The sequence below is a fragment of the Grus americana genome, chromosome 2 (assembly GCF_028858705.1).
Source record: "Grus americana isolate bGruAme1 chromosome 2, bGruAme1.mat, whole genome shotgun sequence".
NCBI lineage: Eukaryota > Metazoa > Chordata > Aves > Gruiformes > Gruidae > Grus > Grus americana.
This window is the reverse complement of record NC_072853.1, coordinates 76,410,021-76,432,873: the sequence shown is the minus strand read 5'-3', so window position 1 is coordinate 76,432,873 and position 22,853 is coordinate 76,410,021. Positions and strand designations below refer to the sequence as shown.

At 41.1% G+C, this 22,853-nt stretch overlaps 1 protein-coding gene across 8 annotated transcripts in view; it reads right to left on the bottom strand.

The window, feature by feature from the left end:
* GRB10 (growth factor receptor bound protein 10) overlaps positions 1 to 22,853 on the bottom strand; it is a 152,030-nt gene that overhangs the window by 34,886 nt on the left and 94,291 nt on the right. For all 8 annotated transcript variants that reach the window (XR_008575690.1, XM_054814972.1, XM_054814976.1 and 5 more), the window contains one exon: positions 22,075 to 22,216. Coding sequence is in view for 7 of the 8 variants with exons in the window: in XM_054814972.1 (XP_054670947.1) it covers positions 22,075 to 22,216 (142 nt within the window). In the remaining variant the exon portion in view is untranslated. The remainder of the gene's footprint in view (positions 1 to 22,074; positions 22,217 to 22,853) is intronic.

Below are 22,853 nucleotides of genomic sequence, written 5' to 3'. Positions count from 1 at the left end.
AAGTACAACTTCGACACGGGTAGGCCACAAAATGCCCCTTCCCTTGCATGCTTTTCTGAAGGGAAAGGAGCAGAGAGGTTACAGAGCAGAACACAGGAACACCATTAAGGGTTGTAAATATAGTTGGACTAGGCTTCAGACCTCTATTTGCATGCACTGGTCCAGCCGCATATTAATAGGAAAGGGATCAAGGACCACTCTCGAAGATGTCTTCAATCATCAATTTCCAAAAATATGTGCATTTTTAATACATGGGAAAACCTTTGGGGCAACGACTGGCTCTTATCTGATGCAATGGGACCTTGGGATTTTGACTGTGGTTGATATAATAACAGAAATAAAATAAAACAACAACAGCCCAACAATCATGGATAATGCCAACTAAGATATATTTGGAATGTCCAGACATGACAAAACAAACATATTATTTTAAGAACCAGTAGTTATGACATTTGTCTTGAACAACTGCAATCCAATTTACCTAGTGTGGTAGCAAAGGAATCTAAGCAAGCATAAGATGCAGAGCTGGACAGAAATTACAAACTTAGAATGCAATATAGAGGAAGACAAAGATAGACCCTCTCTCTTCCCACTCCTGTTTCTTCCTCCCTCCCCCAAAAAAAGTAATTAGAAGGAGCGAAAAAGCCAAGGATTTAAGGACTTGTGAGTTTGTTCCCTGGTGCTTGCAAGTGCAGAGTTCCTAGGGTTTTCTCTGCAGCCCTGAAGGCTAAAATAAATTAAAAAAATGAATGAAAACAAGTTCTCAGCTGAAGCCCCAGCTCCTAGATCTGGCGAGTCTTCCCAAAATTGACAACAGCAGGACAAAAAGAGTTTTCGTGACACATACAGAGGTGCACTAGATTAAAAAAAAAAATCAATTATCTGTCTCTCCAAGAGTCCCTTTATTCCCCTCCACATCCCGATGAACCAACAATGACATCCCAGACCAGGCAGTTACACCAAAGCTGCTGGTAGAGAGGGGGAAGCTGGAAACCAAAACAAAAAATGAAACTTTTAAAGAAAAAACTTTATGAATTTAATACATGTAGCTTGATCAAAGAAGAATCAAGTATGTTTATCACATGGAGACACAATACAGGGCTACAACCAACCAAAGTGTGAAAATATGAACATAAGAGCAACTTAGGGCAGTGAAACAGGTAATGGAAGCTAATGGAAAAAAAAGGCAAAACATGGAGAAAGACTCCTCGTGAAGACTGGCTGTAACCTCCAGGCACTCAAGGAATGATGACCATTTAATGTCGGGGACCTGAGGTATAAATACACTATGGAACTCACAGTCTAACGGCCTCTGTGTGCTGAAAATCCCAAAAGCTCAAGCTCACCTTGGAAATACAAATTTCCCGCACTCCAACAGCGTCAGTTGCAACCCACAATAGGTTTTCCCAACAGGGCTGAGTTCATACCGCTCTGACAATAAAAAAGGGGTGCTTTATAAAGAGCGGGTGACAGGCTTAACTACAGCAGCATGGCAAAGCATCCCTAATGCCTGGCCGTCAGCTGCCTCCTCGCTGTACAGTATTCAGCAATATTGCTTAACTTCCCGTCTCCTGAGCTACCGGCTCTGGAAGCTGGCGATTTCAAGCATCGAGTATCGGCTAATTGTTGCTGCCTGCAACGTTCAGGATGTTTTATGGGTCAGTTTGTCACATGCACACAATAAATGCTTTTAACAGAGCTGCTTGCATTGGGAGAGTATTTCTGTGCAACTGTGTAAGCATTGATTGTGTGGCCAGAATTAACCCCCTGCAGATCTTAGCCCAGGAAAAGTTATGTCAATGGGAGAGGAGGGCTCACATTATTGTCTCCCCAAGACATGTATAAGTCTAATTTTCAGCAATTGCTTTAATGGGAAACTGCTCCATAAAACTGCTCTGCTATTTAATTTTTGGTAAATTTAGATATCAGTGGAAAAGAATGTTTTTTCCCAAATTCAAGAATCATATATCAAAAGTTTCCAGGGCTGATGCAAAATCTGGGGTTATGTTACCATGACTATGCTGGATATTCTCTCTTGAATGCAGCTAGCCCCATGCAAATCTCACTTCCTTCCAACCTGCTAAGAATTACTCATTTTCAGTGGAAAAAAAAGGAGAAAAATATTGGCGAAAACCCAAACACAACCGTATGAGATTTCTTAGCATACAGCATCTAACCACCCCGCCCCAAAACACCTAGAGTAGAGATCCAAGTTACCAAGAAATTGTTCACATCTCTCACTGCTCTGCTTCACTGCTGCACCCATCCATCCATGCATGCTACAGCAGGACCAACGCACAAGTTTTAATTCCACAGCAAGTGCCTCTCACTTATCTGTTCTGAATTCCCTCTCCAGGGCTTGCTCCAGACCATTTTGCATACCCCTTCCTTCTAGTAGGGGCACCACAAACACAAAAAAACCCACACAACCCAACCCTTTGCTTAGCTTACAGGGACAAATTCCCTGCTGCCATGGTTACCACTCCAACTTCTCTTGTAGAACTAGAAATAATAAAAAAAAAACCCCAAAACAAAACAAAAAACAACTTCCCTGAGAACAGACGGCTATATAACGTTAGCTCTCCCTCCCCTCACTCATCATTGTTAGCCACTAAATCAGCTACATCTGGTATATTTAATTTGGACTAAATAAAATGTCACTAATTAAAAAGACGCCGAACAAGCAATACACGACATTATAGAAACTGAGAGCTTAGTATCTGAACACAGCCTGTTAAGAACTGAAAGCATTTAACTAGTTTTTACCAAAAGCTGAGAAACAAAGGCAACTAAATGGTCCTCTATACAGTCTTACTGACAACAAGGTCCTCCAGAAGCTCTCCCCCATCATCTAGGTGTACCGAGGTTTCCATGCACTAATTCCTGGAGCAGCAGTGCCTCAAAAACGAAGTAGTTAGCTCATTATAGATGGTATTATTCGGCTGGAAGTCTGCAGCCTTCATTCTAACTTCTAAAAAGAAGGTTACTTTGCTAAAGCTGCAATGAATAAGGCGTTCAGCAGACATGCACACAAGTTGTTGTAAAGGACCCATTGCCACGTAGCTGTCTCTGAACAGTAACAGCCTCTCCTCTCCTCTCTCATGTTCTCCACACCGTTTTCAGCAGCCTAATTTGAAGTATCACACACCACTCCTTTCCTCTCTTGCAACTCCTCTCCTTAGCCCATCCCTGAAGACCGACAAGTCAGCTCTCTGCATCTCCCATTGCAGGTCACACCATGGAGACGTGAGCGCTGCTTTGTACTGCTGACCAACACAGCTAACTGTTCGAAAGCTGCTCCTCTGACCTTGACATCGATGCACCATCCCCCAGTGATTCTTACCACACTCTGGATGAGGCTTTCACCTTTGTGGGTACATCGTTATCAGTATTCCACTGCCACTTATCAAACAGATTTCAGTGCTAAGCTTCACTGAATCATATAAATCTCATTTCTCAGCCCTTAAATGTTTTCCATCACCTTTTTTGCCAACTAGTAATCTTTCATTCTAAAGCTGTACTATCCCTTATGACCAGTTGAATAAGCATTTGAGTGATTTCATTTTTAGTGCCTCCAAGGCTGACGATTTCCCATGAGAAGAGATCATCTTCTAAGTGCTCTCTGGTCCAGGTTCTTGGCATTTATGAATCAGACTACTGACTTGTCTCTATTTTTGCTAATGTATGAAGTAGGACAGATATTTAGGTATACTTTGTTTGCCTTTGCTTAATTTCAGTACTATTGATGGTCAAATAAGATTCAAACATTCAACACAGTAATCCCTTCATAAAGTAAGTTTTAACAGAATTCTTATAAGATGTTTAAGTGGATGGTATTGATAATGCTGGCACACATTAGGCAAGTAAAAAACTACTCTTAGAAACTCAGTAGTTACAAATGAATTGACAGTGAGCTTTATCCTCATAATTCCAAACTTAGCATTAAAGACGTAACACAGAGATGACATATTTCAAAATCATCATGCCTTCCACCTCTTTTTTTTTCCTCATTATAAAAGTTTAAGAACAATCACAGGATCATAGAAGGGTTGAGGTTGGAAGGGACTCTGGAGGTCATCTGATCCACCCCTGTTGCTCAAGCAGGGCCACCTAGAGCCTGTTGCCCAGGACCACGTTCAGATGCCTTTTGAGTATCTCCAAGGACGGAGATTTCACAACCTCTCTGGGCAACTCTGCCAGTGCTCTGCCACCCTCACAGTGAAAAGTGTTCCCTGATGTTCAGAGGGAACCTCCTGTGTTTCAGTTTGTGCCCATTGCCTCTGGTCCTGTCACTGGGCACCACTGAAAAGAGCCTGGCTCCCTCTTTGCATCCTCTCTTCTCCAGGCTGAACGCTCCCAGCTCTCTCAGCCTTTCCTCATACGAGCAATGCTCCAATCCCTTAATCATTTCTGTGGCCCTTTGTTGGATGCTCTCTAATATGTCCACGTCTCTCTTGTACTGGGGAGCCCCGAACTGGACCCAGCACTCCAGCTGTGGCCTCACCAGTGCTGAATAAAGGGGGAGGATCACCTCACTCGACCTGCTGGGAATACTTTGCCTAAGGCAGCCCAGGATATCGTCAGCCTTCTTTGTGGCAAAGGCACATTGCTGGCTCACGTTCAACTTGGTGTCCACCAGGACCCTCAGGTCTTCTTCTGCCAAACTGCTTTCCAGCTGGGCGGCCCCCAGCACGTACTGGCGCCGGGGCTTGCTCCTCCCCAAGTGCAGGACTTTGCACTTGTTGAACTTCAGGAGGTTTCTGGCAGCCTGTTTCTCATGCCTCTAATCTCTTCTACAAATAGCGCACAGTTACATAAATACCATGATATTAACTAAAGGCATAAAAAAAAATAATCTAGTGAAGTTTGATCATACTTTAGGAACCCTAAATGCGTCTTTTCCTAGGATCTTTCGTCAGTATTTTCCCAAGCCATGCTACAGTGGTTCAAAGTTCCCTTTAAGTGTTTCAGAAACACTTCAAGTCCATTTGTCAAAGGCTGATGAACTTAACTGTATAAGCCTTAATACGTGATAGTGTGTTGAAACCACTGTCACAATAAAAAACGCTTCCTGATATAGAACTAAACATAATGCTAGAGATCTGATGTCAAAGCTTGCATAAAAGAAAATGCTGCTTCTTCATTCAGCATCTGCTTCAGATTATTTTACATGGAAGTCACTGCTGCTCTGAAGCTGTCAAGGCACAGTCAGCTTCCAATTAAGCCACCCTATCTTTGAAGTTGACTGGAAGCAAAGCTTTCTCATCCCTATAGGCATCCCCCTAAAAGTGGAAATTATCTCAGATTACCTAAATGTATTTATTCTGTGTTGTCCACCCAATTAAACATCTTGCACAAATGCAATCAACAAGCATTCTCTCTAATTGAAAAGTTTATGCAACAATTTTCATGAAACTCCCATTAAACATTTAAAATAATCAGCTATATCAGAAAGACATTTATATTCAAATAGCTCACATGCCTAGTTTCTTTGTTTAGCCTAGGCAAACAAATATGAAAAAGATCCCCAGAGGAAAAGACCAAATATTGAGCGAATCTTTTCTTTAAGACAACAGACACTCCCTAGAAACCAATTCTGTATGGCATTAAATGGGGAATCTTTTAACAGTGGCCTTACTACTGTAGCTGACTGCGGAAAAATCAACCATTTGCAGCAAGACTCAGAAAGTCAATGACAAGGGAGTTGACTCTGTATTTTTATTTATTATGGATAAAATGTAACAGTCATTATCTTCAAGCATGCTCCCTTCTTCCCCTTCCCCTAAATTACTGGCAATAAGTTAAAGAAATCCACCATGCAAAGACACTAGTAACTATATTTCCATCCTGGCACGAATGCCAACTTTTTTAAAGGATTTTGATGGTTGTGTATTTACATCATGGATCTTCTTTAAGAATTATGCTGAGAAAAATCTAGGTCACTGAAACCTTCTTAAACTGAACCACAGAGAAACTGAACGAGAATGTAAAGGCACTGATATCAAGCTTATTTTGCGTTTTCACAAGCTCTTTTTTTTTTTTCCAGATTGACTGGCAGAAGGTAGATCAACCTTTGAACATCTTTCTCATTCTGAAGTTTCTATTTCCATGAGTGAGTTAATTCCATTCCCATTCAAAATAAGACATTGTAAAAAATGTTGTGCACCTGGCAAACGGACCCAGCTATATAAGAACAACTTTAAGAAGGCTAGGCTTAAAGGGCAAAAGTACAACTTAGATAAACATATAACAGAAGATAAGTAAACATCTCAGTTTAGGATCCTGGGCAACGTAATAATTTAATAGTCCCTTCTAGACAAAATTTTACTCTATAAATATATATGAATGTAAACAGTGTTGTTCCTCCCCCCCAACACTAGCTTGCTTTTGGTATGAATCTGAATACTAAAATCTGCTGCCTTTAGCCTATATGCTTATTGCAGTCTTCCATTTATGTAAACTAGTAAGATACATTCAAATTTCATCCTATAGATTTTGAATTACACCACCTACTTTTTCTGTTCAATCATCATGTAGAATTTCCTAGGTTAAACACATAGTTGTACATGTCAAAACTAATTTATTTCGAAGTTAAAAGTGTCCATTAAAACCATACTGTATTAACAATTATGACAATAATTAATAATTAACCACTAATAATTATTACTGCATTTCTGTGTCCAACACACATCTGCTGACTTCGGCAAATACCACTCTTTATCACTCTTATTAATTCATGTAGAGACGATTCTACACAAGGGAAAAACTTTATTGCCTTTTCCAGCTTCAGAAGGTTGTGTCTTTGGATGGTGGTTTAGCATAACCACCATAAGGTTTCCTATTGGAGAAAAATCTATCTTGCCTTTCGTACAATGTTGAAAAGTGTCACAACATTTGCTTCTTCCATAACTCCCCCCATCTTGTTGCACAAGATCACACATGGCAAAAGTAAAAATTTTTGGCTAGCTGCAGGGTATTAACAAAAAATACTCTGTACTGAAACTATTTTCAGTTCAACTGTTGCTCATACACCCTTCAACATAACAGACACTGATCAGACTCGACGTGTAACTTGTAAGAAATAAGTGGGTTGGTGGATTTGTTGCCAGAGTTCTGCAGGTTCTTCTTTCAGTGCACCCAGCTGTACAGAAAACAACCCAAGTTTGCTTGGCTCAAATCAGCTGAGGCCTTGCCAACCTATACACTCTATAAATTTCACTTTTTAAAACATAACAAAATAGCTAGTGCATGAACTTACTCAAGCTATACCATGAAAACTGTGTTTAAAGAGTAAGTGAAAAGGTTCCTTCTCCTTCTGTGGACAGTGTCATGTTAAGCCTAACAGCCTAACTTTCTCTGTAAAGACCATTATTTACCAAGTAGCTTCATTGTGGGGTTCAACATGGAAACCACCTTGAGATGAAACTCAGCTTTTCCATCTAAAGCATCACAGAGGCATCCTAATGACTTTGATCGTCCATTGCAAAGATAATTAATTTGGGCTATTAACCCTCCCTTCTTCATCACAAACCAGCTTAACATTTGTTGCATTTGGTTTTCTACTCAAAACAAAGGCTGAGAGTACCTTTCCCTAGCACAAAATCAGCAGACAAATCAGAGGTAATTTACTTTCTGGGATGCTGGTTCAACTTTCTGTATTAGGAACTCCTGCTACTGCTCTCCCCTATGGGCTTACTGGCTCTCAAAGAAGAGATGTTCCCCTCCCTTGCTTCTCACAGATTCCCATTTGTTCCTCAAAAAAACCCCAAAATTCACAAGAATTGGAATCACTATTGTGTATCAAGTACTGATGGCTGACAGTGGATTGAGAGCAGCCCTGAGGAGGACTTGGGGGTGTTGGTTGATGAGAAGCTCAACATGAGCTGGCAGTGTGCGCTTGCAGCCCAGAAAGCCAACCATGTCCTGGGCTGCATCAAAAGAGGCGTGACCAGCAGGTCGAGGGAGGTGATCCTGCCCCGCTCTTGTGAGACCCCCACCTGGAGTACTGCATCCAGCCCTGGGGGCCCCAGTACAAGAAGGACGTGGACCTGTTGGAGCGAGTCCAGAGGAGGTCACAAAGGTCATCAGAGGGATGGAGCACCTCTCCTATGAAGACAGGCTGAGAGTTGGGGTTGTTCAACCTGGAGAAGGCTCCGGGGAGACCTTCTACCACTTGAAGGGGGCCTACAAGAAAGCTGGAGAGGGACTGTTTACAAGGGCATGCAGTGACAGGGCAAGGGGTAACGGTTTTAAACTAAAAGACGATAGATTTAGATTAGATAGTAGGAAGAAATTCTTCACTGTGAGGGTGGTGAGGCACTGGCACAGGTTGCCCAGAGAGGTTGTGGCTGCCCCCTCCCTGGAAGTGTTCAAGACCAGGCTGGATGGGCCTTTGGGCATCCTGGTCTAGTGGAGGGTGTCCCTGCCCACAGCAGGGGGTTTGGAACTAGATGGTCTTTAAGGTCCCAACCCAAACCATTCTATAATTCTAAGTATCTGCCTATGAAAGTTTGTGCTACTTCCCCAAATCTTATATATGTACATCTACTGAAAATTGCTACCTCAGATGTCTGAACACTGCATACTGAAGTTAAAACACTAAGGAGACGTGTGGAAGAGCATTGACTTTGATTTGCACAACAAGAATGTGGTTAGAAACCGATTATTTTTCACAGGCCCTTAACAGATGACAGAAAAAAAAAAATCAGCCCTTCAGCTGCCAGCATCTCTCCAGATAAACACACTCTGCTGCTTCTGCCAGGGGGAGTAACTGATGAGGAGGTTGGCCATTCAGGCAAATGGTCAACAAAAATTTCCCACTTAGAAACGAGGCCAGATTTGCTCCTAATAAAACAGTTCTGTACCTTAGGGGAAGGAAAGGATATCCTCCATCACACTTCACTGCCTAGTTTAAGGTTAATTGTATTGCACCCAAACTACACAGAGGTGATAGTCGTCATTTCAATTGTTATTAGCCACCCCAATCTAAGCACATCCAGTCCTCACTAATGATTCAAGTTTCCACTGTAGCTCATGTAAAGAGAAAGAGGCACTTCAGTGCAATTTATCATCTTCTATAGCTTTGCTACCCTAAAGTTGCATGAACTCAAAAGGTACTCTAACTCACCACTGACCAGAGATACCTGACAAGTAACCCAAATGAGAGATTTAATTTTTACGTAGCTGTAGTTCACAGAAATAATTCCCACCCAAAGGCTGTTTAAAGGTGATCGTATTTCTTGACACTGAAAAACCACCATAAGTTGTTGCCTAACATTACATTTCCTGGTCTCTTTATTATTACATGTAAAAAAGTATTACTTAGGATTTGTTCAGTACTGGTATTTGTTAGAAAGTTTTGTTTCAGTTTTACTATGGAATAAACTTAAAGGCAAAGAGATACAATTATGTAAAGAAATTGTTGTCCCCGCATGGAGCAATGTATCTTTGGGTGAGCAGTGGAGCACATGCAAAGGTCCCTTGGTCAGATGTCAGACTAATCAAGCAAAATACGGAATGCAGCACCTTCCCAAAATAGCACTTGCTGTTATTAAATTGTTTTTAACATGAAGCATGCAGCTACCTGAAGAGGTCTTTGAGCAGAATGACAGTAAAAGATCAGGACTATCATGTCTATCTCAAATGAATCTGACAGCTGATAACCTGAGGCTGATTAAAACCAACTTTGTGTCAGAGCTTGTGTGACTTGTACATTGAGCGCGATCCAACCGCTGATACGAACGTTCACGATACCAAGTCAGACACAAAAAGATTATCTTCAGCAATAAATCCCAGTATCCTCCTTCAAAGCTAAAAGATTTTCGTCTCCAGTTCTTGCAAGCTGAGATTTGAGAAAGGGCTGTCTATAGCCGGGAAAAACAACTATGCTGGATATATTCATTAGTCTACATGCTGCTTTCCAGCGGCAAAAAAAAAAAATGCCACTGCATGGCAAATAATATGAAAAGCATGGCCATTCCTACTGCTTGTCTGTTGTAGGTAAAAACCTGCAAGTTCATCTTGCATTAATGCGCTCATTTTATAGTTCAATGTGCAATCAACACAGGTACTTAATTCCAGATAGTAGTAGTTCAACTGCAGCATACAAACTTAACTTCAAACAATGTTATGCAAAGTCAAATATGTCCTCCCCGAAATATTTATTATTATGGTTGTAGTGGAAAAGGAGAATCACTCAGGATAAAAAAGAAATACTCTTCAACAACCTTTCAAAAGATCTAAGTCACTGCAGCAAAACTGGCCTTGTGAAAGTTTTACACCAACAGAAGTGGCTTTGTACACAAATAATGGAAGAAATCCTTTCATATCAAGGTCAGAGTTCTGCATTGACACGCAAGTCTAAGCCAAGCAATCTGAGCTACCACCAACTCAGACATTAAATACTTCCTCTTCAAATATTTCTAATGTATTTCTTGAAGTCAGTGAGCCCTTACTGGTTTGAAATTCCATTTAAACATCGTCACACAATTAAAAAGAAAAAAAAAATTGTTTCTACTTCCCTACATGTATAGATTTTTAAAGAGAGTAATGAAGCAGTCCAAAAAACCCAACTAATTCCTCTACACTCCATCAGTACTCATACTCGGATATTGCCTTTAAGTTGCATCTCCAGATACTTTCCAGACGCATGTTCAGAAAAGACATAATTGTAGTAGAGATGAAATTAATTACGTAGAAAGCAGAGGCTGCTGCAAACTCATAAAGGAATGCAGTCACTGTGAATACGTCTGGCACTGTGAGCATTTTATTATATTATTTTTGCTGGAATTTTATTAGGGTCTCCCCTTCCTTAATAGCTACTATTTGAATGTAGGGCCATTAGCACTTGTAAGGCTCTGGCTTAGGGGAAAAACAAGCCATTTGCACGCACCTAATCCTCAACCATTTTGCTAGACAAGAATCAGTTAACCACCACAGTTTTTACAGCTGCATGTTACAGAAGGCTTGAGAAAGAGGCAAAGAGGAGAAATTGATGTGAGCAGGTTTACAGTGCTGTAAAATTTATTTCATCATCTTCAGAACTACCAGACTTATTTATTTATTTAAGGGATAAAAGTAACATTTAGAAAGCATTCTATAAAGTTCATTCAGCTCTTTCATTTTAATGGTTATACATCAACATAGGAGAGTCTTTCAACTTAGACCCGTTTGGACATCCATTCGATGGATGAACTGCTACAGACACTCAAAGCCAGCATCTGTTGCACAAGCAATTTCCCTACCCGCTGAAAGACTCCGTCATGCCCTCGCCCTGTCTCACTTCTTGCAGAATTTCTGCTGTACTTTAGATCTTAAAGGTTTCTCCTAGACAAAAAGTGAATTCTGGAGATTGCCCAAGTGCTATTCCATGCACATAAGAGAGGGCACACAGTAATAAAACCTTACAGACAGAGCAGCTAGTGCAACCTTGGGCAGAGTACTAAGTTAATTTCTTGTTAGCCAGATCAGCTTCAAATTCCTCTGTATTGCTTGAAGTGTTGCAATTAAGTACAGCTCTAAGCTATGCTTAATTAGCCTGTAAGCAAATGCTCATTTGGAACTTGCATGCAGTGTAATGCAGAACTAAATGTTCACTGAGAGCAAAGGGAAATTACACTGAAGGTACGTTTGCACAAATATAGCTGGCTGCCTCCTGGTTTTCCCTTCTTATGAATATCCAGGAAAATATCAAGAAATGTGTCAGACTGTATAAATGGTTAGAAATACACATTCTCTATCCCTGGAGCTGAACGTGGTGCTCTCCTGCCCCCTCAGCTGGCAAGCACTCCACTCCCCTTGGAATGATAGCCTCTCTCTGCAGACAATGAAAGATTTGGGATTTGGATTACCTTTTTCATCTGTGCAGACAAAAAAAACCCAAACCAACACAACACCCCAAAAAAACAACCAAAACCCCCAACAGACTAGGATGCAAATCATGATGGATAAGTATGCTCAAAGATAAACAAAAAGCATAAACAAAACTTTCACCAAATAGCATTTAAAACATTGACTGGATCCATATTCAGGAGTAAAACCCAGCTTTGGCGCCTCTCGTGAAGCAGACAAAAGAGAAAATTAACAGTAGGTTCTCAAATATCTTTAGGACCTTTTAAATGCTACAAGTGGAATGACATTAGCTTCAAGCACAGCAAGGACATTTTTCAGCCGGACATTATTTGAGTCTGCCTATCAGAGGACGCTCATTCGACAAGGCTGTAACACAAGAGGCAAGGCTCAGCCTCACTTGGATGAGCTTTATAAAGCTTTGCCAAGCTAGATAGTTTGTGAAAGGAAAAAAGTTCAAAGGTTAGCAGTGAAAAAAATCTATAGAACAAATCAGCATAACACAGGAAAATACTGTGTTATGAAAATATGACATACAAGGTTTTATTTCTATGATTAGATGTTGATACTCCTGTTAACATTAGCTTTTGATTTTTTGCCTAATGAAGAGGATCTTAATATATTTATGTCTACTTCTTTTCACACTGCTCCATAACTCAATTACAAGGTATGTTGACAGTATTGCAAGCAATCTTTTAATCTTCTCATATATATATTCATATATACATATACACACACATACACACTTAAAACACTTAAAAACAACCCTAGTCTGGAGTTTAAGATAACTCAGTAAAGAATGTTCTTAACCTGAAGCATGGCGGTTATTTTTCAATGCCAGAACTGTGTACCTGATACTGCTTGTTTAGCATGGACTCAGTCTATAGTTTGTTCTACATAACTGAGTACTTGGGGAATGGGAATTGCTGCAAACATCTGTAATGCTATTTATAAGGTCTGGAAGTACTGTGGTTGGCTTGCTTTCAGTGGATTTTAGTAAGCAATAGGGAAAATAAATGTGACCAGCAACAGGATGACAAGCAAGTTACTTCAGAGTAATTAGCTGCTCTTAACAGTTTGCAGGCAAGGACAAGCTCAAAAATGACTCGGAGAAGCCTGAGGGCAAATTGTCTGTAACATCAAATCCTGGTGTTTTACTATCAGCATGCTGTTATTTAATTTAGAATATTCTTTTCTGTAATGTTTTGCACCTCATTTGTTGCCTTTTTTTTTTTTTTTTAGCAATGTTGTTTTCCTTAGGGATGGCTTGTTCCTACTCACATTACCTATTCTGGCAAGGATAGTAGGGAAATGTGATTTTTAAAGGTGAACCCAAAAAGCAAGAGGAAGAACACGTGCAAGGTCACCATAATGGTGAGACAGCCAACCTTCCCCCGTGGCTGATGGGCACAGATGTTTCCTCACGCTCTGGCCCTGGGCAGCTGCTGTGAGCCTGATGCCTCCTGCAAGCAGGAGGCACAAGTGGGGATGACGTTCCTAGATGTCTAGAGGACATTAGGTGTGTGTGGGGTAAAGTAGTCTCCACTGAGAACGGGTATAGTCCATATCTGAATATCCCCAAAAAGCAGAGCAGTTCCTCACTCTGGCCAGACAAGAGATCTGGGCAGATAAAAGGGATGGCTGGAAAGATGTGGGTGCTTTCAAGTGACACCTCTTTGGTGAGAAACAAAAGCAGCTTTGAAAGGTCTCTCCCACTTTTGCCCCTCTCCCCCATAAAAAACTGCAGAACAGTTTTTGGTTTGCTGTCAATGAAATTTCACTGGTAATAAGTCTGCTGAGACAATGTTGCTTTATCCACATTCCCCAGAAACATCCCATGCTCAACATGGGTCTCGCATCCAAACTCCTAGCTGATAATCTATTTTGCTTCTGAGTGATATTCATTGCCCTCTTGGCAACAGGAGAAAAACCACACACTTACGCTTCACGTCATAATGAAGGTATTTTCAACTCTGTTGCTTCCTGAAATGCAGCAGGAGACACCGGCTCCAGTAACCCTGACATGATAGCAGCAGGGTCTACCTATCGCTGGAGAGAACAAGGCATCCTAATGTCAGTGGAGGAACACAACACGTAGCTTTTATGAATCAGTGATGGCTCGCCTTTTAACAAGTCCAGATTAAAATTGCTTTTACATAAGTTTTGTAAATGATGTTCAGATTACAGCCAGGCTGAAGCAAAAGATTGACAGTACTTACATTAATTAAACAAAATCACTTTTTTGTACAGTAATTCTACACTGCTATTAGAAGAAAGAATAATACAATAAGAGTTTGATAGCAGTAAGACGACTATAAATCAAGAGAACAGAGAATCGAAACTCATCCCATAATGATTTAATTAACTCAGCGGTATTCTTCTAATGCAAAAATGTTATTAAATTCCAACTAACATCCCCTCTGTTCAGGCAGCGGAACAAAACTGTATCTGCAAGCTCTGGAGCAATGCATAAACATCCCATTACCACACCAATGAACTCGCAAGTTCATTCTTTCCCTGTGCGTCCACACAGAAACACTGCCTAAGCAAAGACAGATGTTTCAAACTAACTTCCACTTTAACGTGGGCACAGTTCACTGTCCAGGTAATTAGAGCAAGCCCAAAAAAGCCTTTTTCCTGCTGCAAATGAACAGCATTACTCCTGATACTTAAGCAACCACTGTGCTGATGGTTTGGAAATGAACAAACTGAACACTGGCTTTGCCTTCCGTCCCTAGAAGTAGATGCCAGCAAGCAAGCAAAAAAATTGGGTGTCTTCCCAGTCCCACACTACACATGTCCAGAGGACCCACTGGGGGACCACCTGCAGCTCAGCCGTAGGTACCAGCGCAGCTCTGCAAGGGCTGCCTCAGCTCACCTCAAAGGACCTCGTGGTCAACTCACCTACCCATCGCCAGCAACAACACGGTGCTGCAAGGTCGCGTAGGATACACAGCAGAGGCTCTAACCTATGAGTCGGTGCTTTCTTGCATCTGTCCTACTGGGTAACAGAGGTCCAAAAAGACTTCTATCCAAAATATCTGAAGTTGACCTGAACTCACACCTCCAGTCCAGACAGCACAGATGCCAAGGAGAGCTGAGGCTCAGCATAGTTATTCCCACCATGTTGAGCGACTCCTTAAAGGCTATCAGTATGAAGTTATGACATCTCTGATTCATCTCAACCATTCACTTAACGGTATAATTACAATCACTCAATATAGTTCTGTGGGTTTTTTTTCAATTCCCTACTGCACTGATGTTTACGCCCAAACCCACTCCTGCCTGCCTCGCTAGGCACAGAGACAATTAAAATTTCTCTCATGTTAACGTTTTTGCATTTTTCCCCGCACTCTCAGCCTGATAGCTTCTCAATTCTGTCAATTCCCAATCAAAGCATAGAACAGCTAAGTTATATTCTCACTGGGCCATTAATAAAATATATAGCAATAGTAATGATGCGCAACAAAAATGTGCAAGGGCACGCTTAACTAAAATGCACGCACAGAAACCTAGTGTGAACACGCTAATGCACAGCTACTGGCAGCATATGCTACAGACTGCTCAGTGTTTACACAAGCCAGTCCTAAAGGTTAATTGCAATGGCGTTACTACTGTAAAAGAGCTTTTTAAACCAACCGCAAGCGTTACTGTGTGGCTGAACACGCGGTGGGGCTACCAGCACACGTGCCGCAGGGCAGGTTTGGGTCGGGCTGGTCCCGTCCCGCAGAGTGTGCCAGACCACCCTCGGCCGGGCAACGCGTCCCCTGGCGCGCTGCCGCTGGTCCTGACCACGCAGCCCTCCTCCCAGCACGCTCCCGCTGCCGGAGCATCGCTTACGGGTAGGGAGCCAAAATGCTCCTGGGAGCGGGGCCAGGTTTGCGTCATTAAAAACAAAAAATCCCAACAAATAATGTAGTTTTGGGTTTGAGTGTGAGATGCCCTTAATATTTCCAGTAATTCACGTTGGGACTGTAACTACTGTTCTGGCACTTTCTGAAAGGAAGAAAGAAGAGACTCGTTTCTTCCCACCACTGAGCTTCTTGCTGTGAGCGGCGCGAGGAAGGAGAAACAGCAGCTTTGACTCCGTGCGGATTCTGGGGGTCCCTGGCAGACTGCCCGCAGACCCACCGACCGCCCAGCACGGAGAGCGCTGACTGCCTGTCTTTAGCTTCATCCAGCAGACTCGTTAGTCTTCAGTTACTCATTACTCTCTTCTTCAGTAATGAGCAAATGAGACTTTCACAACCATGCAAGCTCACCCCCCTGATTTCTTCAGGAGCAACGGGGCAACATGTTTGTGTGACACAGGGGACAAGATGACAAATAACGCAACGTCTTTTCTACACCGTCCATCAAATTTAGTTCATTTAGTTCAGGAAAGTGTTATTTCTCCAAATGAGAGAAGGGCACCCAGGGAAGTGCAAGGCCTGTTTTCATACAGTTAGATCACAGTCCCACAGCGCAGACCTGTCCTTCCCAATTTTTCCCTAACAAATTGCAACTTTCTTAAAAAAAGGCATCCGAGTTAAACATGCCACAGACCAATCTATGTGCTATTTATTTATTGAGCTTATGAGCCTTGCTTCAAAAAAAGATTTGAGAGGAAACAACATGATCTATCGTGGCAGACACCCCTGAAAACCCATATTTTAAAGTTGGGCCAAAGCGAGTGCCTGGACTTGGACCTAAGTAATTGTCCAGATTAATCCAGGATTTGGTGTGTTCAGAGAAAATAAAATCCTGTTGACTCAACCTGATGTTAGTATTTATTTTCAAAACGTCTTGTTGCTAAATGTTATTCAACTGCAGGATTAAATACAAAATTTGCTATCACTTGTGCAAAATCTAACTTAGTACATAAAGTTTTAATTACACAAAAGTTCATATTTTTTACGGCTTCTCTTTCAGAGCTCAACATCCTTGTCTTCAAAAGGGCCAATATAAGAGTTTTAAGGGAAGAAAAATAAAAAAAATGTGCACCATAACATGTAATTAAAACAATTAAAACTAAGAAGTGTGTTTACAGGAGTTCCCTTGAAGGGTAACTAAATCTGGATAAAAGAAGAATGGCATTAATTCATACCCATTTGTGAATTCAATTTGCTAGAAAAGAGTAAATAATTTTGGTACATCAAATTTGGAAGTTTGCCTGGGCTGTATAGAGGGGGGGATGTGAGAAATTTGCCCTATTTTTACAGTTGAAAGCTTCATTGACTCACACAAGATACTTTAGCCTAATATCCTGTGGCATTGCAGTGACCTACATGTAATTATTGCATGCTTTTTCCAAAATATTTGTACACAACCAGAAATTATAACCTAAGTTACCAACCAGTTCTTAGTTTATACCAGCAACACAAAGATGGACTTCAATTAGCGGTAACCTAGCTGTCTGATGTTTTTAGCAATCTTTTGGACAAATGTTTGGTCTTGGCTTGGTACAATTTTCTGGTTTCCATTTTTCTTAGACAAACATATTTATCCTGTTAAGTAAATGATGTTTTAAAAACTTTTCAGCTGTCCCTTCTCCCAGCCCACAATCACTGTCCCCCTCAGACATAGGGTGATCTCCTGTTTGTAGGTGTGCATGCGTTTTACGAACAAACGTGGGGAAAAGAGAGAGGAGAAAAACCATCAAATGGTCTTGCAATGACCCCATGGTGTCGCCCAGAAAATGTCCTTCCTGTTCCTGCCTTTACCTGCCCTTCCCAGCACAGAAAGTGGGAGCACTTAAATGCTCACAGAGGTCTGCTGAAGTTTATCCCAGCTCGTGGTCGGGCTCCAAGGCGAGAGGCAGGTGGGTCGTACTGAGAGGACAGAGGCGCACACGATGAAGAAGGAAACGCCTGGCCACGCACTGATCAGGTAGTTCCTCTCCCATCAGCCTTCTCCTGCCCGAGCTCATGGACAACGCTGCTCTTGACTCAAGAACTTAAGAGCTTTTTGGCAGCTACTGCTTGAAGGGTCATACTTTCTCCAAACACAAGACATCTGTGGTGTCTCACTCACCACACCAGTAGCTGAAGTAGCTACTAACTCAGTAGCACAGCCAGTTGGTACTTTTTGCCCAAGTACTCACCAGCTGGTTGACTACATTAATAAAACTTCAGTGGTGCAAATCTTTACAGAATCACGTGCCGTTCACTATCAACAGGTCGACATCTAACATTTCTCACCATAAAACTTGGCTCAAAGTGGGCTGTTTCCACCTGCAGAACTGTAACAAAGGATGATAGTGCTGAACTCCCAAGGAGCACATCTCTGTTTCTCTTAACCTCTACCACCAGATGTGTTTCACAAAACAATCATTTTAGCCCAGACCCCACCACTGTGGAGGTTGCTCAGTGCAAGATAACCTTTGAAACATAACCTAAAGGTTCACAGTTAGTTGTCTTCAAAGTCTTTTACTACTAAATTACATGTCAGTTACTCAACCTGCCTATAAGTATCTACAAATCTTTTAATTTAGGCTTTTTTCTAAACTAGAGGAGATTATCCAGAGTCAAATAAAAAAACAAACCACCAACAACAAAACAACCCACAACCTGCAATGATTTCAACATGCCTAACATTCCAGTTCTACCTCCCAGATTGACCTATTGATGCTCCCATTAAATGACCATCCCATTTGCCTACAAGTTTTTAGTTTTGTGCTAGTACAGAAGACCCATTATTTCTCACTGTTCTCCATCTTCTGGGGAGCAGCTCCGGTACACTCCTGCAGCCATCAGCTTTAAAAGCAGTATTCAGCACCTTATTCCTGCTGTGGTGAAATTGGTACCATTACCCAACAGATGTCAGAAGATATATTAAAAAAAATAAAATTACTCCCATTACCTGCACTTTTTTGAATGAGATAAAAAATGCTTCATCATCAGAAAACAAAAAAAATTTGACTGCAAAAAAAATAAGAAAGGTTTACTACAGCTATTTTTCATTGCTTTACTGCTTTTACGTTTCTTTGCTGAGCCAAGAGAAAGCATGAAACAAATGCAGAGCAATGCATAACCAATGATGCGATCTGCTTGTTTAAAAAAGCAGTGGAAACTGCATGAAAAAATTAAGGAAAAGGATCAGAAGCATCTTAACAAGAAACATGTCTCAAGCTCCAGCTACATGAATAAAATTTTGCATATGAGAAAAGACAACATCTATTTTTTCTGCTGCAAATATAATTCAAGCTTTATGACCTGAAAGCTCCTTTACTCACTCTTTCATTCACACGTGCATCCTTTTCCTATAAGGAACAATATACCAAGAAAAAGTTTTAATTTAGTAAAACTTGAACAGAGCTGGCATTTCTTTATGCCCAAGGCTTGGCAATATGACATGAAACTCTTCTGTGTTTAATATGACCAGATCTTTAAATTCCTCTTGCATAACCACTACTAGGTTCTACCATTGCAGACTTGTATTTTAAAATTATTAAAAAATAAGACCGAGTTGTTCCATGAGGAACAATACTAATGACACTTCATTTCTTATTAAGTCCTATCAGACATCCCAGATTACCAGCGACACCCCCTACACTGTTTCACATGCTAAGCAAAGAAAATATTCGCTCCTTTCTGAAATCCCCTCAGACTACATTAACCTGGGTCCCTCTCAGGTCCCCAAGATCCGAGCTGACCAAAGGCAACATTTCCCCCATGCCACACGTGTGCTGTGATGTCCTGTGTGATCAGAGCTGCAGCGCTGCTGGCTGGAACTGCTATTTGCCTATTTACCTGCAAATGCTCAAGAGGCACGAAGCGAATTACTTTTCACTAACACCTCATATATCTCATGTAATCAGAATGCCTCATTCCGATCTCCAATTTTAATCCTTGTTTATAATCTGCAAGCAGAGAACCTGAAATTGAGCATCATTATGTTTAACTTTGTTTTGCATTTAACACTGTGTTTATATTTTTCTTAAAACACAGCTCATTTTCACTAACTGCCAGCCATTAAAAATGTGCTGTTGCAGTCCTTTAACTAAGTTCATCACTTATTTTGTTAACCAGTAGTTTATATTGTATTTATGGACATTTATCTAAGCAAAAGCATAAAGCATATCCTAAAATAATTTACTCAAATTCCCAAACTTTACATTTTTTTTTAATGGGATGAAATTGGAAAGATGTATAACATTTAAGTTACTCATATTTTACTCATGATCTTTAGCAGACTCCATTGAAGGGAACTAGAACTGGATTAAACACAACCAACATCCTATGAGGAGGCTGAACAGACAGATTATTTTGTTATTCAACTATACTCGATGTTTAAAATTGAGGTATTAAAAATAAAGTTTCCTTCCTTTACGAAGAAACTGAACCTACACTTTTTTTTCCTACTTTTGTCCATCAATACTTTACAACTAGAGGGTTTTTTTTCCCCAGTTCTGTTCCTCTATTCCTTCATTACAGAATAACTCATTAGAGAGCAAAAGAACACTTTCCTATCCTTCCCTCACCCTGAGCCAGTGTTTCTCATCTGCCTCCAATCAGTTGATAAACTGAAATGAACAGTATATCTGCATCTACAGAAGAAGCCACTATTGTTCAACAGGCCTTAACTCCTCTCCTCATACCTTAAAATGTTTTACCACTATAACGGATTGTCTTTGATTAAAAACTTCATCAGCAAGCATATCTACGCAATATAAATATTGATTTCATTTTAGGCTTTCAAAAGGCTTGTCAAAATTTTCAATTTTGAAATCAGGTAGATTATTTTTTAAAAAGTATAAAGTAAAACTTAAGAAGAAAATCTACTTTTATTCTGTCTTTATAGCCATCTTCTTACATACATTAAAAGATTGTTTAGTTTTATATGTGCTGTTAAATCACTAGTTTCTAAATTCCATCGAAAACTGACACACAGATCATGTAGGGTCCTTAAGGCTCTCCAGAGCGATCTTCAGGGTGGCTTGGCTAGTTTTAGTAAAATATAAAGCTAAAAGGCAAAGAATCCCTGAGGATTCCCTGGGGAATATGTGGAAAGGTAAACGCAGGTTCATCAGCAACTTCAGTTTGTCTCAGAAAGCCAGCTGTGCTGCCGCCCTGATGGGAAGAGCCAGGAGGCAGAACCGTCCCTTCTTTTGTCTCCCCGGAGCCCGATGAGCACTGCCTTGGCAAAACAGCCCCTCTGCGATACCCAGGCCTCTGATGAGGTTCTACTAAATTCCCAATGGCATGACAAAATTTTTTCCTAGGGCATTATTTTGTTATCTGCCCATCCTGTACGTGTAAGAAACACAGTAAAACCAAGATGCACTGTGTCTTTCAAGAAAGCAGACAGCTGCTTCTGGCGATATAAAGCAATACAGAAGTTGGGAGGGCGTACATTAGGGTCTGCTGCTTGTAGCTGAACTGTCTACCCAAACCCTTTATCAGTCAGAGCAGACGTAGGAGCTACTGACAAACTAATTGAGCAGTGATACAGATCATCATCATATTTTTTGGGTACTCAAGCACAGAACTGTTCTAAGCCAAAAGTCAGTAAGAGCAACCCGTCTTTTCATCCCCATGCAAGTCAGCAGTTTACAAAACAAAGGTTTTAGAGCCCAGCTTTAGTCTTTAAACGTGCTCAAGGACTGACACCAGAACGAGACGGTTGTTTCTCAGAGAGTGGAGTAGGATAGAGAAGAAAAACTGTTTGCAGTGTCACTGGGGTTATCACTCTGGACCACTGGGTCTGCCAAGACCCAGAGAGCAGCTCACCCAGCATTCCATGGGACAGTGCTCTCCTTAAGTCCCGTTACACGGACCTGTGCCCAGTTACATGCTTATTTTGCTTTTTAAGCAGCTTCATGAAAATCAGCAAAATAAAGCAGCACCGTGTCGTTAAAGAAGCTGTTCAGTATCTTTGTGGCACCTAGAATTTGAAGTATAACATGCACAGATCCTCTTCCAACTCTAAGCTAATTAACCTGACTTCTGAATTAGTAAGTCATCACCTTAAATAAAATCTGAAAGATATTAGCCATTACTGCTTCATTCACAACATGCACATATCTGAAACAGGCTTACTTCATTTTTACACTTCATTCTCACAAACTTTTTAAAAAAGGTCTGAAGCCTGTTTGAAGATGCTCTCTCGGCCAGTGCTGCCCTACTCACAGACAAAGCCTACAACTGTTTCCACTTATCTTGAAACTTTCTTTCTGCCTTCAAAATGAAATAGTCCACTGCTGGTTTGAATGCAAATGGATGACCCAAAGCTTCGTCCCATACTCACATGCTTACTAGGAGGTTGACTCTGAGGTAAAGATCCAGGGGCCAGCACTGGAGAGCTTGCGGGGCTACAAAGTTCTGGGAAGGGATTTGGGATGGCCGGCAAAGACGATGTTCTGAATTGCTGTTCTTCTTCTTGAAGACGCCTATAAACACAGAAGCACTAAGCATTAAGAGGAGCAAACTGGCATCACTAGACCCGGATCGCCCACCCCACCATTTACGACAATGATACTAAAAGGCATCAATCCCACTCTTTTGCTAAGCAACTACTATATAGTTACAGCAACTGCAAGCACAAAGTAGGTAATTGCATGTGAAAAGTGACCAGTCAGGCATCTATGCTTTTGTTGTTTATAACTTGATTACTTGGGTGAGTAACTGAGGTAACTGCGCACATAAAATAATCTGTACTCGCTGTTTTAAGCAGTAGCTTACTAGTTTAGGCTGTATATGCCCAACTGTCAGTTAAGCTCTTCCAAACCAACATGAAAGAGGAGAACACAATGGCAGTCGCTTGGAGCCAAACTCCATGTGGATCTGCAAACAAAGGTGTACTACTGTAAAGTTTCTAAGCTCAGACTGAAACCAATATTGTCACCTCATTACAATACCAGATTCCATCTCCAAGCAACTCTGCATTTCCTGGAGAAAACGAAATGCAAAGATTCAGCCTGAGCAATAAACTGCAATTACACCCTCCCACCTTATGCTAGTTGCACGGTTACTGTTCAGACAATTTTGCATCTCCTGAGATACGCCTCACCAGTCTACACAGGACCA